A 15,950-nucleotide genomic window follows, 5' to 3' on the forward strand; every position below is an offset into this window, starting at 1 on the left:
GCTGCTGCTGCCTCCTCTTCCTCTTTTTCCACACCATTTACTGAGGAAAATAATGACTTACAAGTCAGCTGTTGTTATATGAGGAACGTTTCTCATCTCCCTGTGATGAGTGTCTGTGCACCGCTCCCATCACTAATTGGAGTTCTCTTCTACCACCCTGCACTGGTCCTCTAAACTGTCTCAACCCCCACCCCCAGTATTCCTTGGCTCTGCTGCAGTAGATCACAACTTCACTAAGTTTCACCCTGTGTTTTTCTTTTCTTTTCACTTCTCTCTTAGGTTCTCCCTGTGAGTGAGATCATCTTGTATCCTCCCTTCTCTTTCTGTCTTATTTCAGGTAAGATGATTCCTTCAAGTTCCATCCAAGATGTGACAAAGAGGATCCTATCATTTCTTACAGCTGAATAGTGTTCTGTTGTGTATCTATGTCACACCTTTCTTTACCTATGCCACATATTTATCCGTACCATACATTATCATTTTATTTGGGTGTTAATGGTTTAAAGTACACATTGACACTTGCCATAATCTCTTCTCTCTCCAAGATAGGTGTCTGCAAAACACACATTCCCAGCTTAGGTCTTTTTCCACTGTCCTGCACCAGGACCCTCAAGCCCCTTCTACCCTTTCCCTCCTCCTTCCCCAAGTCCTTTACTTTGTTACAAGACACCATTCACAGTCCACAGTTTACTTTGTGTTTTCCCTTTCTGACTTTGTTTCTTAAGTTTCACCTATGGGTGAGATCATCAGATTTGTCCCCTTTTTGGCTTATCTCACTGTAACAAAGATGGAGTATGTCTTGCTGGTCACTTCCAGACCATGTACTGCATGTGCTGTAACTCTAACACTTGCATTGTTTAGTGTACTAGAAACAGTTAAATGGTTGTATTCCCCAGATTAATGAGTTCCCTCCTCACACAGGCCGCTTTGGGTTCAGATTAACCATATGGCACGTGCACACAACTGTACACACACACACACACACACACACACGGGGAGACAAGTAACTCATAATTATTATGTTGTCCTGTAATTATTAACTTAAACCCCCCCCCCTTCTGGGAAGAGGAACATATCAAAGGTAACAATAAAAAAAGATTGTTTACTTATGTCTAGAGATTGACTCCAGTCAGGGTTGGGAGTCTAGGAAGCTCCACTGTGGATGGGGACTCTGCCCAGGGCTCTCAGTCAGGACTCCATCAGCTGCTCCGAAACTAGGCTCCTCCAGCTGAAAACAGTGGATGTTGTGAATATCCTGATTTGATGTTTGGCTGTTTGTATATTTGCTGCTTCATATTCCTATAAGCTAAATTCTAATACCTTTTCTTAACATTTTATTAATAAACCACTCTTTTGAAATCAAAACTATTGCATATCATTTTAACACTGGGACATAACACTCAGCATGCTACATTTAAATTTCATCCAAGATGATACAAAGATGACTTCATCATTTTTAATAGTTAACTAGAATATATATATATATATATATATATATATATATATATATATATATATCACAACTTAAAAATTATTTTCTAGAGAGGTTGTGGGGACAAAGGAACCCTCCTGCACTACTGGTGGGAATGTAAATTGGTCCAACCCCTGTAGAGAGCAGTTTGGAGAGTTCTCAGAAGGCTAGAAATGGACCTACCCTATGATCCTGCAGTTCCTCTTCTGGGGATATATCCTAGGGAACCAAAAACATCCATTCAAAAAGATTTACCTATACCTATGTTCAATAGCAGCACAATCTGTAATAGCCAAAACCTGGAAGCAACCCAGGTGTACAACAACAGATAAGTGGCTGAGCAAGTTGTGGTATATATAGACAATGGAATACTACTCAGCTATTAAAAATGAACTCACCTTGCACCAATTAAGCCGACCGTGCTGCCCTCCCCATGGCACCCGGTGTGCAGTGGCTGCAAACAGCAGCCTCCTGGGTAGTATATGCAGCCTGTTGCTTATATAGACTGCCCTAAGGGACCCTGGAGACAGCCTTCCTACTCTGATGTTCATTTTATACCTGACCTCCTGCTGTCCTTAACCTTAGGCTCCAGACAGGGATGTGAGGTGCTTTTGGAAGCCCCAGGGCACCGTGGCCAGAGTCCACATTGGCTAGGTCATCATGTCCATCTGCACCAAGCTGCAGAACAAAGAGCATGTAATTGAGGTCCTGCGCAGGGCCAAGTTCAAATTCCCTGGATGCCAGAAGATCCACATCTCCATGAAGTGGGGCTTCACACCAAGTTTAACTCAAGATGAATTTGAAGACATGGTGACTGAAAAGCGCCTCATCCCAGATGGCTGTGGAGTCAATTACATCCCCAACCGCGGTCCCCTGGACAAGTGGCGGGCCCTGCACTCCTGAGAGCCTCAGAGGTGCCCCTTAATCAATTATAATAAATCAAGATCCTGCTTTAAAAAATTAAAGTGCCACTGGGTTCCAGATGCTAGTGTGATGTTGACCAGTCTTCCCTAGACATATGACCCCACCAATGTGTCCTGGAGCTCCGCGTCCTCAGAGCCCTTCCTCACTAGGGAAAAAGAAAGGCTGGGAGTATGGATCGACCTGCCAAAGTTCATGTTCAGCGGGCAAGCAATTATAGAAGCCAGACCTTCCACCTTCTGCATCCCACAATGACCTTGGGTCTATACTCCCAGAGAGTTAAAAGAATAGGAAAGCTATCGGGAGGGGATGGGGTACGGAGATCTGGTGGTGGGAATTGTGTGGAATTGTACCCCTCTTATCCTATGGTTTTGTTAATGTCTCCTTTTTTAAATAAAAAAATTAAAATAAATTAAAATAAAAATGAACTCACCTTCACCTCATCTTGGCTGTGTTACAGAAATGATCCCAAAGCACAAGACTAGAGCTGTTTCTTAGTGAAAGAGGAGTTTTATTACACTGGTGTATAGGTGACTCCAGATCACTCCGGGAAGTTTTCCGTGCACCTTTGTAAAGTACACACTTTTACTGAGGTCCCCCTCCCCAAAGGGGTTGAGAGAACAGGTTTGTTTCATTATTACAAAGTAGGTAGAAACAGACAAAGGCAATCTTTCACATAATTGGTATACATCTTCTTTATCTGTGGCCTTGGCATGGGTAAAGACAGGGAAGAACTAGTGCCTGGTATGTATCAGTCCTGAGACAGCTGGATTCCTCCCTTTTACCCTTCTAAACTGTTGTCTATCTTTTACCTATCTATTCCTATCTTTTACCCTTCTAAACTGTTGTCTGGTGCCCATTAGCTTAGGAATGTGGAGGGGAGGAGGGGTAGCAACCATAGCCACTGTTTTAATTGCCAGAAGAGCAAACACAAAGGAAATGCAGTCTTAGGCCTTATGTCTTCATATCAGAGACGAAAGGCACTTCTCCACCAGGCACAGATTAAAATATCCACATAGGGTTCATCTATTTCTCGTGACAGATGGACCTTGAACAAATCATGTTAAGCAAGATCAGCCAGGAAGAGAAGGAAGAATATAGGATGATCTCACTCATAGACAGAAGTTGAAAATTAAGAACAGAAGGGAAAACACAAAGTAGAACTTGGACTGGAGTTGGTGTACTGCACCAAAGTAAAATCTCCCGGGTGAGGAGGAGGGTTCAGGTCCTGGAAGACAGAGGAGGACCTAGTGGGGTTTGAATTGTTACGTGGAAAACTGAGAAATGTCATGTACATGTATGTATTGATTTTATTTTACTGTTAACTGTAAACCATAAATTCTCGAATAAAGAAATTAAAAGAAAAACTTTTTCTTTCTGATGGGACAAAGAAAATGAGGGATTAGGGAGTTAGAGAGAGAGAGAGAGAGAGGGACACCTGCAGCACTTCATCACTCACTGCTTATGAAGCTTTCCCCCTGCAGAGGGAGGGGGACCAGAGCTTGAACCTAGTTCCTTGTGCATGGTAATGTGTGCATTCAACCAGGTGTATCACTGCTGGGCCCCCACAACACAACTTTTTAAACACTTACCTATCATTGGGCATTTGGGTTGCTTCCAAGTTTGGGTTGGTAGAAACTGTGTTATGAGCATAGGTGTGCATTGGTTCTTTGGATGGATGTATTTGTTGCCTTTGGATAGAGTCCCAGGAGAATTGCTGGGTCATAGATTATGTTCAGTTCTAATGAGCCTCCAGGCTTCTTACCACAGGGGTTGGATCAATTTACATTCCTACCAGCAGTGTAGAAGGGATCCTCCCTGGCCCCAGGTCTCTCCAACAAGTCTTCTCTTAATGCTTGGCATTCTCACAGGTGTATGGTGGTATCTCTGTTTTTACTGGCATTTCCCTGACCACCAGTGACTTTTTGAGCATTCTTTCACATGTCTGCTGGTCCTTTGGATGTCCTCTTTGGTGAAGATTCTGCCCATGCAGTTTCATTCTCAAGTGGTATTGTTTTTTATTTGCCTCCAGGGTTACTGCTGGGGCTTTGGTGCCTGCACCCGGAGGCTATTTTTTCTCCTTTTGTTGCCCTTGTTTTATTATTGTTGTGGTTATTTTTGTTATTGATGCCATTGTTGTTGGATAAGACAGAGAGAAATGGAGAGAGGAGGGGAAGACAGAGAGGGGGGAGAGAAAGACACCTGCAGACCTGTTTCACTGCTCTTGAAGCAACAACCCTTAGTTGGGGAGCTGAGGGCTTGAACCGGGATCCTTGGGCCAGTCCTTGTGCTTTGTGCCATGTACACTTAATCCACTGCACTATCACCTGACCCCTATCAAATGTTATTTTACCACTGCTAAATGTTAGTTCCTGAAGATTTGCCATTTATCTTTTTTTATTTCCCCTCCAGGGTTATTGCTAGGGCTTAGTGCCTGCACTTGAGTCCACTGCTCCTGGAGGCCATATTTTCCCCCATTTTTTTGTTGCCTTTGTTGTTGTTATTGTTGTTGGGTAGGACAGAGAGAAATCGAGAGGGGGAGGGAAGACAGAGGGGGAGAGAAAGTTAGACACCTGCAGACCTTCAGTGCTTATGAAGCGACCCCCTTTTAGGTAGGGAGCTGGGAACTCGAACTCGGATCCTTACTCCAATCCTTGCACCATGTTTACTTAATCTGCTGTGCTACCACCTGGCCTCCACCATTTATCTCTTAACATCTTTTTATTTTTTTTATTTATTTCCTTTTGTTGCCCTTGTTTTATTGTTGTAGATGTTGTTGTTGTTGTTGGATAGGACAGAGAGAAATGCAGAGAGGAAGGGAAGACAGAGAGGGGGAGAGAAAGATGGACACCTATAGACCTGCTTCACTGCCTGTGAAGTGACTCCTCTGCAGGTGGGGAGCTGTGGGTTGGAACCGGGACCCTTATGCCAGTCCTTGTGCTTTGTGCCACCTGCGATTTACCCGCTGTGCTACTGCCTGACTCCCCTCTTACATCTTTATTTCCTCTCACCAAGGAATTTTTACCACCCCACAATGTGACCCACTGATAGAAACCCAGCTGTTGGGCATGAGGGTGATATACCCACCATATTTGTCTCCCCAATGTGTTCATTAAGCAGGTCTGGGGGCCTAGGTGGGTGTCCCCTGCCTCACTGCTCCACAAATCCTCCCCTGAACCTGTACACTAAATTCAAGAGGGTGACCTTCCACAACAGAGACTGGCCATTCTCTGGAGAGGGTAGTGCTTGCTTCCAGACAAGCTCTTACTGCTGGCCAGAGCCATGCTATTTTCCAGTGAAGTCATTCCAGGACACCCCTCTGTAAGCCTAATGACTGGAGTGCTGTCAAGCTGCCATTCTGCCCAGAAGTGCTTACCCTCTCAACCAGAGCACTTTCTAGCAAGAGCATGCACTTCTTGTCTGGAACCTCCTACTTTCTGGGCATGTCCATGAGAATATTCTATCCCAGATGGTAACCACTCCCCAAAGCTGAGTTGATGCTTGTGTACCATAAACAACCTCTGTCCCCCAAGAAAAGGAGTCTTTAAATAGCACGATTCAAGTTTATTTAAGTGGGTGTGACCAGTACAGTAACATTTGCACTTGCCTGCACCAAATCTGAGAATTTTTGTCTAAACAGTGGTAGTTAAGGCTGTGAGATCCTAGCTTACCAAAGAACTACTGTAAGTCAAAATTAGCTTTGTAGGGCAGAATTCTAAATTAAAAGCAAAAGATTAACACTAGACCCTCAGTGGAAAAGGTGAGAAGCAGAGGAATGCCCACAACTAGGCCAGCTCTGCCCAAATTCTGAGGTATCCATGGTACCCCCAGTCCATGTTGAAGAGCTGGGCACCACCACCCCCATCCATTCAGTGAGCTGCCAGGATCTGGATTTGGGTGGTGGTGGGCAGTGACTTTGCATAGATGCACAGATGACTGAATATTAGGACACTGCATTCAGCGCCCCCTGCAGGAGGGGAGCAGGGGCTCAAACCTGGGTTTTTGTACATGGTATGCACTGCCTGTCCCCACCCCCAAGCATCTTATATTGAGACTCTTGTAGCTTTCACCTCGTGGGCTCAATTTCAAGTTGACTTGAGTTGTCAGCCCACTTATAATGCATATGAAAGCCATGTTCTGACTTGTAAACAGTGTGGACTCAGTGGTCATGGCTGCCAAGCTAGTCTGCCTTAAGAGATGAGTCCAGGGCATCAACCATCAAGTAAACTTAGAAAAAAAAAATGTGAAAGGCAGCACAAGATTAGGGCTAGTTGGCTTCTTCCAAACCTCACTGGATTAATATTCTGAGTAGTTTTTATGCCTTGGTGGATAACCAAAGAAAGGACCAGATCTTAGCCATGTTTATTTGGCATAGGGCTAGACAGTCAAAAACATTCCACATAGATGCCGGAACCAGACCTTTCATACACATCTGCATTTAAAAAACTTTTAGAATTCCAAAAGCCTGCTACTGGAAGGAAATGACCATTTATCCATTCCTCTCATTTCATAGATGAGGATACTGAGACAACACCCCCCAGTATTCCTGAGCTTAAGTTCAGAGCTCATCAAAATAAGAGCTTTTTTTTTTCTTTTACTTTTACCTCTGAAATTTGGCAGTGTGTTATGAATGATAACATGGGCCTGGGTGTGGTCCTGTTAAGTTTGATCTGAAGGCATTCACAAAATTTCCTGATTTGTATTGATTTGTATTTGAGATGACAAAAAGGAATCTGACATATTTTCACACCTCAGGACCTATACAATTTTGCACAGCACTAGAATCCAATGGGATGGGGGAAAAAAGGAAGATAGATTCTCCTCTGAGTGCAGAATGAATGAGAAAGGAAGGAAGAGGAAGGAAGGCAAAACTCTACCAACCTGTGTGCCTCCTTTGCTATATTGGGAGTCTGAGGAAGAAGGGATATGGTGGCTGGGAGGACAGACATACATTGTTCAAGGGGTCATAATGGGAAGCTAATCTTGCTCCCCCCTGGAATGTAAAAGTTGGTGCTCACTTCCAAGTTCCTGTAATTTACAGTGACTACTGCCCAAAGGACAGCAGTCAGAATGAAGAGAATGTCCTAGGACATACACATGTTCCTGAAACATCTTGGTGTTCAACTGTGAACTGGGGCAGTTCAGATTGATTTTGAAGTTGTGCTGTTCCCAACACTGTTCCTTCTCAACGCTCACAAAGAGGCCTGTCCCATGGGTGACAAGAGCCTTCTCTCCCACATCATCTGTAGAGATAGCCCTGAAACAATTCTATCTCACTTGTCGTTCCTGTTTCAGTTCAGCAGCCTTTTTCCACACGGAGATACAATTGGAAAGTGGTATCTCTTCTGGGAACAGAGACTCCACATCCAGAAGAACATCAGTCTCTTTGGTGTCTAAGTAACCCACTAGCGTTTCTCTCAGGCTGTAAAATACAAGGAAAAGATGGAACATTAAAAATAGCTGTCATATAAGGCAAGGAGACTGCCACATCAGCTTTCACCTTGTCAAGTCATCAATGAACCCAGGAGCTCTTTCACACTGGGAAGAGGTTTAGCTTAAAGTCAGCAACCACTGAATTATGAGACTGGGTCCACAGACATACTGCTTCCCAAAGAACGGATCTGGGAGCTGACCTTGGCAATGGCCCAGTCAGACCATGCTAAGCACTAATGTGATCTGCTACATAAGAGCAAAGCTGCTCCATTCCAAGCAAGGGTGTGTTCTGTATCACGTTCATTTTTTTTATGATTGTGTATTTTTTTGAGAGGGAGAGGAGGGAGAGACACCAAAGGACCACTCCACCACCTGTGGAGATCCCCTTGGTGCTGTCTTTGGGCTCCATGTGGTGTTGGGACCCACACCCAAGGCCTCATGCAGAGCAAGCCTGCCAAAACATCTCATTTTATGTTCTAGATAATTCAATATTATGGCTTCTCTAGGAAAGACATATTGTTAGTACAGACATTTTGATTAAGCTCAGAGTACAAAATGTATAGGTATATGCCATGGCAAATTATGGAAGAAAATCCCAATTATGAAATGTGTACACTGAGAGAAAACTAGAGTGACTATTAGAAAAATAGTCAAGCTAAATTCCTATCTCATATCACAGAGGAAAAGAAATTCCTTAACAAAACAAACATGTGCCATAAACCTATAAAAGACAGAAGAAAACACGGGAGAATATGTTACAGTCTTGCTGTCAAAGATCCTGATAGGCAGATTTCCCTCTAAAGGCTTAGTAGGAAAACTATCAGATGATGTTTCATGAAACTAAAGACTGAACAAGAGCATTTGGAGCACAATAAAAGATTACTCTTGAGGCTTTAAGATTAAGGGAAAGACAATTAGCCCTAAAGAAAAATAATTTAAAACATCAAGAGGTAATTTAGAGGAAAATGTACAGATGGATAGAAAAAAGATCTCAGTCTCACTAATAGAAAAATAGTAATGAAATACAAAGCAGTATGCCTCTATCCTAAGATGGGAAAATGTTCAAAACATGGTAGTAAAATATTAAAAAAATTAAAATACAAATGAAAATGAAGTGGCATCATTTGACCTTTGATGGGTAAAAATATGAAATTGGGTAACAGTATTGGCTATGCCCATACACTACACACTGGTGTCATTTTTCTTTCATATTTAAAATACATTTTGACAAGTCTACTTGTTATAATGAGAAGATATGAAACAAAGTTATTGAAAACATTGGCCAGGCAAATTGCCTTATGGTAGAGTCTTGTATACCTGAGGCCCTGGGTTTGATCCCTGGCAAAGAATCAAAACAGAAAAGGCAAAAACAAAGTAGATGATGATAAGGGTGGAGTGGTGTTCTGGCCTTTTCTCACACAGTAAACAAGACAAATCTCTAATCAAGATCACCACCCCCCAGACCACTCCCGAGTGCCCTTGGAATGATGAAAGATCAAAAACAATTCCATTTTTTGTTTGTTTTTTTTAGATAGACCACAGCACCAAAGCTTAAATGCAGTAGGGGCCTGGCTTGAACCTGGGTCACTCATGGCAAAATAGCACACTGTCCAAGTGAGCTGCCTAGAAACCAAATCTGTCCTGAGGTTAAGGACTGGTCTCTCGGCCTCTCATGACCCCAGCGGAGCTATGAGCACCTCCTTGCCTGGCCACACCAGCTTCCTAGCCCAAAGTGGAGGTATGTATACCTCCACTCAGGATTGTAGTCTTCGGCCTGGGTGTTCTTCAGTCTCAGAACCATCAGCTCATGGAGCTCGAGGAGGAAGGTGTCCAGGCTGGTCTGACTCAGGAAAGCACCGAGGAGTTCAGCGTTCTCTGGGCTAAGCTCCACTTTGTAGCTGGGTCTGATGTCCCCAAAGGGCTCCTAGTGGTAGGGGATAAGATGGAATGGTGAGGCTCGCTTGCGGCAGTGCACACCTGCAGGCTGCTGGTAAGAAGGGTCTAGACTTACTTTTTTCAGGCGCAGCTGCTGTTCAGACTTGTGAGCAGAGAGGAGTTGCCAGAGGGCGATGATGTGCTTTAGCTGACACCTCCTCAGGGCCTGGAGAGGAGAGAATGTGCCCCTAGGAGGCTAGTCCCAGGCTCCCCAGGCCTTGTTTCCTTGTTTCCCTTCTGACTTTATGCTCCTTACTGGAAGCCAGCTCAGTTCCATTCACTAATTCCCTGCCTCATCTGAGAAATAATGGTCTTTCAGAGCCCAGGAGCACTGGACATTGCTGACTGGTCATCCAGTTTGGCTCTGCTGGATTCTTTCTCCACCAGGGCTATTGCTAGGGCTTAGTGCCTGCATGAGGAACCCACCACTCAATCCACGACTCTTTGTGGTCATTTCTTTCTCTCTCTTCCACCCTTTCATTTTTTTTTTCTTTCCTTTTTTCCTGTTTGATAGGACAGAGAGATAGGGGCCAGGTGGTGGTGCAGCTGGTTAAGTGTGCATGTGGAGTGCATGCACACCATACACACACACACACACACACACACACACACACACACACACACACACACACACACTAGTGCACTAGGACTGGGGTTCAAGCCGCTGGTCCCCACCTGAAGAGGGAAAGCTTCATGAGTGGTAAAGTAGAGCTGCAGGTATCTCCCTGACTCTTCCCCTCTCAATTTCTCTTTTAAAAAAAAAGAATTAATTTATTTATGAGAAAGATAAGAGGAGAGAGAGAAAGAACCAGACATCACTCTGATACATGTGCTGACAGGGATTGAACTCGGGACCTCATGCTTGAGAGTCCAGTGCTTTATCCACTGTGCCATCTCCTGGACCACTCAATTTCTCTTTTACTATCCACTAATAATAATAAAAAACAAAGGACAGAAAGAGATTGAGAGGGAGAGAGAGAGAGAGAGACACCTGTAGTCCTGCTCCACCAGTTTTGAAACTTTCCCCTTGTAGGTGGGGATCTGGAACTTGAACCCAGATCCTTGTTTACTGTAATGTGTGCACTCAGCCAGGTGCACTACTGTCCAGCCCTACTCTGCTAGATTCTTAGCTTCTGGCTTCCATCCTGACCCTCTGAGCATGCCCTGTTTCCAGGACTGTCTGGTGGAATGGAGTTCTCATTTCTTCCCTCCTTTCAGGGGCTGCTCTGAGCAGTGTGATAACAGCAGGGCTGGTGCTGAGGTCTGTGAAAGAGGATCCCTGTGCCAGACTCACCTCGAGTACCACTGACGTCTGGTCTGCCATCCGCAGCATGTTCTGTACATACTCAGTCAGGTGCATGTCTGGCTCCCCACCGGCCGTGCTCAGGAAGCCCAGCGTGACCTCTATGAGTGACAGGGCCTCACAGGCATCGCTGTAGGACTGCAGCTGCCCAGCAATGGTGCTGATGGCTGTGCTGGGGAGAGGGGTCTGGGGGAGGGGCAAAGGAGCTGGACTCTGTCTCATTGCCATCACCGGGAGAGGCAGAGAGAGGGCCAGCTCTGAGACACAAAGAGCCAGCACTCAGTGCTTCCTTAGAGTCAGCAGAACCCTAGTTCTTCACAGAGACAGATAAGAACTCACTGAGCGGGGGCCAGGTGGTAGCGTAGCGGGTTAAGAACACACAGCTCAAAACAAAAGGACTGGTGTAAGGATCCCAGTCCGAGCCCCCAGCTCACCACCAGCAGGGGGCTCACTTCACAAGCAGTGAAGCAAGTCTGCAGGTGTCTTATCTTTCTCTCCCCTCCTCCCTCGATTTCTCTCTGTTCTATCCAACAACAATGACAGCAATAATAATAACAATAGTGATAAATGACAAGGGCAACAAAAGGGAAAAAATAGCCTCCAGGAACAGTGGAATTGTAGTGCGGCACCGAGCCCCAGTAATAAGCCCGGAGACAAAAAAAAAAAAAAATCTTACTGAGCACTGAACCATCTGTTAACACAGCCACAGCACATTCACAACACACACACACACACACACACACACACACACACACACACACACACACCACAACACAGACCACAGAGTGCACACAAAGGAACCAAGAAATTCTATGGGCCTTGTGCACAAGTGTACAGGGCATGTCATGTCATGTCTAAGAAGCCAATGACACAGAGGCCTGTCTCCATTCTCAACAACAGAGCCTGTGCTGATGCCATGTCCTGTTCGTCCCTGGAAAGAACACATGATTCCTGGTGTGCGCCTTGGCTAAGGGCAGTGGCTCGTGCTCTGACATGGCCAGTGATGGGCTCTCCCACTCACCTGTGGCATTTTGTTCTTGATTTCTGTAAAGAGCTGCTCATAGTTCCGGTCCTGTCTGTATACCAGAGTAGGTAGTCCCTAAACAGAGAAAGAAGTCAGTCAGTCTCAGTCTGATTCTCTCTCTCTCTCTCTCTCTCTCTCACACACACACACACACACAGAGTCAGCCTCAGGCTGGGGAGACAGGCTAGTAGCTGTCTATTCAGAAGACATTCCTGCCTAAGGCTCTGAGGCTTCAGGTTCAATCCCTAGTACCACCATCAGCCAGAGCTCAGCAGAGCCCTGGTGGAGAAAGAATCCAGCAGAGCTAGATTGGATGACCAGTAAGCAATGTCCAGTGCTCCTGGGCTCTGAAAGACCATTGTTTCTCAGATGAGGCAGGGAATTGGTGGATAGAACCAAGCTGGCCTCCAGTAAGGAACATAAAGTCAGAAGGGAAACAAGGAAACAAAGCATGGGGAGCCTGGGACTAGCCTCCTAGGGGCACATTCTCTCCCTCTCCCACTCTATTTCTATGTCTTTCTCTCTTAACCTCTTTCTCTCATTAAAATAAATAATAAAAAAATAAAAAGCAAAATTAAAAAGTCACTCTGGGCATTAGTGCACCGTGGAGGAGGTCTACCTTCTGGAAGCATCCTGCTGTTATGTGCATCACTGTTGCTGCCTGAGTTCTGTGTTAACTCAAACAGTCACTAAATAAGCAGCCCAGACTGCCATGGCAGCTGAGTAGAGACACTGGGGTCTGGAGACCACTACAGGTGAGGACACCCCATTCTTAACGTAACTCAATTTCTAGGGCACTAGCTGAGAACAAGGGCTGCTCAGATGGAGCAGAAGGAATAAGGAGCACAAGATAGTGATAGTGATTTGGTCTGGGGGAAAAAGTCTAGTACAGGTAAAGGCACAGAATTGTAGCGGTACATGTGCCTTGGGGGCATGGGTCTTCTGTGGGGTTCACAGGGCTCAGGTGGGACAGGGGACAGTGTGTGGTGTCACAAGGCCAGTAGTAACCACAAGGGGGAGCCGCTTACTCCACTGAGAAATCGGAAGCCTACTGGGATTTAAAGCTGAAGTGCAGTGCTGTGAGATCCTAATGCATGAGCACCTGGGTCTGACTGAGACGCCCCCACACCCCTCCCCAAGCCACTATGGTCAAAACCTCTCTGGAGAGCCAGGCGTGCCCTCCAGCACCTGACCTTGAGCTTGAGGGTGGGCTTGCCCTGGAAGAAACGGCTGGTGAGCTGGCGCTGGATCTTCTCCAGGTCAAATTCCTGCAAGGTCTCCCCCCCCTGCTGTACTTGGTACTGGCAGTTGGAGAGAATCAGGGGCATCAGGTCGCGCTCTACTTCATAGCTGACAACGTGCAGGTCCGTGACCTCAGAGGCATCCACAGAATAGCTGAGGGACAGAGATGTGGCACTGAATGCCATGGTGAAGTGTGTAGGCCCAAGACTCCAGGTTGGATGAAGCCAGTTCCCATGGGTTGCCTCTCAGTAGTAGCAAATGAAAATAATCTCTCTCTGCTACCAGGCTTATCACTGAGGCTTGGTGCCTGCATTATTCCACCACTCCTGGTGGCAATGTTTTTCCCATTTGATAGAACAAAGAGAAATTGAGAGATTAGAGGGAGGTATAGAAGATGAGAGACAGAGAGACACCTGCAGATCTACTTTACTGCTCGTGAAGCCTCCCCCTGCAGGTGGGAACTGGGAGCTTGAACTCAGATCCTTGTGCATGGTAATGTGTATGTTAAACTGGGTGCACCACCTCCCGATTTATTTTATTTTATTTTATTTTAATTGCCTCCATGGTTATTGCTGGGGCTCGGTGCCTGCACTATGAATCCGCTGCTCCTGGAAGCTATTTTTTCCCTTTTATTGCCCTTGTTGTTTATCGTTGCTGTTATTGTTGTTGGATAGGACAGAAAGAAATGGAGGGAGGAGGATAAGACAGAGAGCCGAGAGAAAGATAAGACAGACCTGCAGACCTGCTTCACCACTTGTGAAGTGACTTCCCTGCAGGTAGGGAGCCGGGGGCTCTAACTGGAATCCTTATGCCGGTCCTTGCGTTTTGTGCCATGTGCACTTAACCTGCTACGCTGCCACCTGCCCCTCCCCCTCCCCCCTTTGTTTATTTTTATAGAGACATAAATGGGGAGAGAGGAGGAGAGACACCTGCCACACTGATTCACTGTTTGTAGAGCCTCTCATTACAGGTGCAGATGGGGGCTTGAATGTGGGTCATCATGCATGGTAATGTGCGCTCTACAGGCTGTGCCACCAGCTCTCCCACCCGTGGCCCTGATACACAGCTCTTTAGATGCCAGAAGGCCTGGCTGAAGTTTGCTGTAGGAAAGGCACTGGAGCCTGGCACTGTCTGATCTGGGGGTCGGGGGCCCAGCTTCACCCCTCACTGATGACTCTCTGGGCCCACCATTTACCTCCTGCAAGCTCACATGCTCACCTGCTGTTTTCCTGGGACAGTGTCTCCACTGTGCGAACAATCCCGTTGTGCAGGCTGATCAGGTAGCTGACCAGGGCAGTAGAGCAGAGGCCCAGGCCCTGGCGCCGTGGCAGGATGAGCTCAAAGTCACTGTCCAGATCAAAGTCGGCACTGCAGTACTCTTCAGGCAGTTTGATCTCACCTGCAAATGATAGGATACTTCCTAAGCAGAGGCATTCACCTCTCTGCCTCTGGCACATGTCAGAGCCTAAGAGTCCATCCCCTTGGGAGAAGGGGGTGACACAGAAGATCCTGCCTCAACCTCTCTCCTGTGTGGACCTACATTAGGAGTCCTCATGTCCCCTTTGCTTCTGCAAGTGTATATTGAAGAGGTCTTACAATTTGCCTTTCCTGAAGTATTACTCATTATTCCTGGTGTACCAGAGTGTCAGAGATGGGGCAGTAGCCAAGGTGCCAGGGGCAGCAGAGCAGGGCTGGGTGAGAAAGGCTCTGGCTCCATATTTAGAGTCTGAGAGTAGGGCAACACTCACCGTTGGTTGCCAGCGATCTCCGCAGCTTGTTCCACGTTGAGAGAAAGATGGTGATACTGCGGTGGATGTGCTGCTTCTGCCCCTCTGTCAAACAGAACACTTCATAAGACCCCTGTGGCAGCACCACACGCTAAGCTGGGTCATGCCAGCTTTGTCACGTGCTCTTTGCGGGAAGCCAGCAAAGCACTTTTACATGTCCCACCCACATTTTAGAACCTCTAGTGAGGCTCATGGCTGAGTGTGTGGAGCTAGAGAGAGAGAGGCAGCTGGACCTTGAATGTGGGTGTGGGGTTAAGACTAATAAGAGCTCATCATTCTTAGTGCTGAACCCCCCCTCCACCACCACCCCATCCCGACTCCAAGTGCATGTAATCCCACCAAATGATCAAGCACGTGCAGTCCTACTCTCTTACTGGAGCAGATTCATACCTGACTGGTGGCTGTTAATAAATCCTCTGATGGAGTCATACTCAGCTTTGGAGATGTTCTGGAAGCGTTTCACAAGGCTCCTCTGCAGAGCCAAGATCTCAGGCAAGAACTTCACCAGCCGCAGCTCTGACTCCTGGAGGAGAGAGGACCACCCTGTGTCAACTCAGAATCAACCCAGAAGATGCTCCTGGAGGAGTAGACTCTGCTGGAGCTGCAGAATTAGGACTTGTGTTTGTCATCCAGCCAGGGTAAACTGGCATTTACATTAGCCAGCACAGTGCTTGACAGTGTGGGGTAGGCTAGCCATCCCTCCAGCAAGCACCCACCTAAGACATGCCAGTCATTGTTCCCCATCTGGGCAGAGAGGAGTGGCTGGCCCAACCCCTGCTCACATGGCCTGCATATCAGCTTTATGTCAAACATCTGCCTGTGAGTGGCTGGGGA

General features: G+C 46.4%; 2 protein-coding genes and 1 non-coding gene across 3 annotated transcripts in view; 2 read left to right on the top strand and 1 right to left on the bottom strand.

Moving 5' to 3' along the window:
* Positions 1 to 1,870: 1,870 nt before the first annotated feature.
* LOC132532909 (small nucleolar RNA SNORA70) lies at positions 1,871 to 2,003 on the top strand. The gene has a single exon (XR_009544825.1). It is a non-coding gene; the product is annotated as a small nucleolar RNA SNORA70 (small nucleolar RNA).
* An 88-nt stretch (positions 2,004 to 2,091) lies between these two features.
* On the top strand, positions 2,092 to 2,433 carry LOC107523496 (large ribosomal subunit protein uL16-like). The gene has a single exon (XM_016194826.2). It carries the CDS (start codon positions 2,132 to 2,134, stop codon positions 2,372 to 2,374), a length of 243 nt encoding a protein of 80 aa, XP_016050312.1. The 5' UTR covers positions 2,092 to 2,131; the 3' UTR covers positions 2,375 to 2,433.
* A 3,502-nt stretch (positions 2,434 to 5,935) lies between these two features.
* RNF213 (ring finger protein 213) overlaps positions 5,936 to 15,950 on the bottom strand; it is a 143,431-nt gene continuing 133,416 nt past the window's right edge. The window contains exons 60-68 of the mRNA XM_016194823.2: positions 15,507 to 15,639; positions 15,078 to 15,161; positions 14,548 to 14,728; positions 13,281 to 13,482; positions 12,085 to 12,162; positions 11,055 to 11,249; positions 9,837 to 9,926; positions 9,574 to 9,749; positions 5,936 to 7,814 (exon numbers count right to left, since the gene is read on the bottom strand). Coding sequence (XP_016050309.2) covers positions 7,661 to 7,814; positions 9,574 to 9,749; positions 9,837 to 9,926; positions 11,055 to 11,249; positions 12,085 to 12,162; positions 13,281 to 13,482; positions 14,548 to 14,728; positions 15,078 to 15,161; positions 15,507 to 15,639 — 1,293 coding nt within the window. The 3' untranslated portion in view covers positions 5,936 to 7,660. The remainder of the gene's footprint in view (positions 7,815 to 9,573; positions 9,750 to 9,836; positions 9,927 to 11,054; positions 11,250 to 12,084; positions 12,163 to 13,280; positions 13,483 to 14,547; positions 14,729 to 15,077; positions 15,162 to 15,506; positions 15,640 to 15,950) is intronic.

The sequence above is a fragment of the Erinaceus europaeus genome, chromosome 14, assembly GCF_950295315.1.
Source record: "Erinaceus europaeus chromosome 14, mEriEur2.1, whole genome shotgun sequence".
NCBI lineage: Eukaryota > Metazoa > Chordata > Mammalia > Eulipotyphla > Erinaceidae > Erinaceus > Erinaceus europaeus.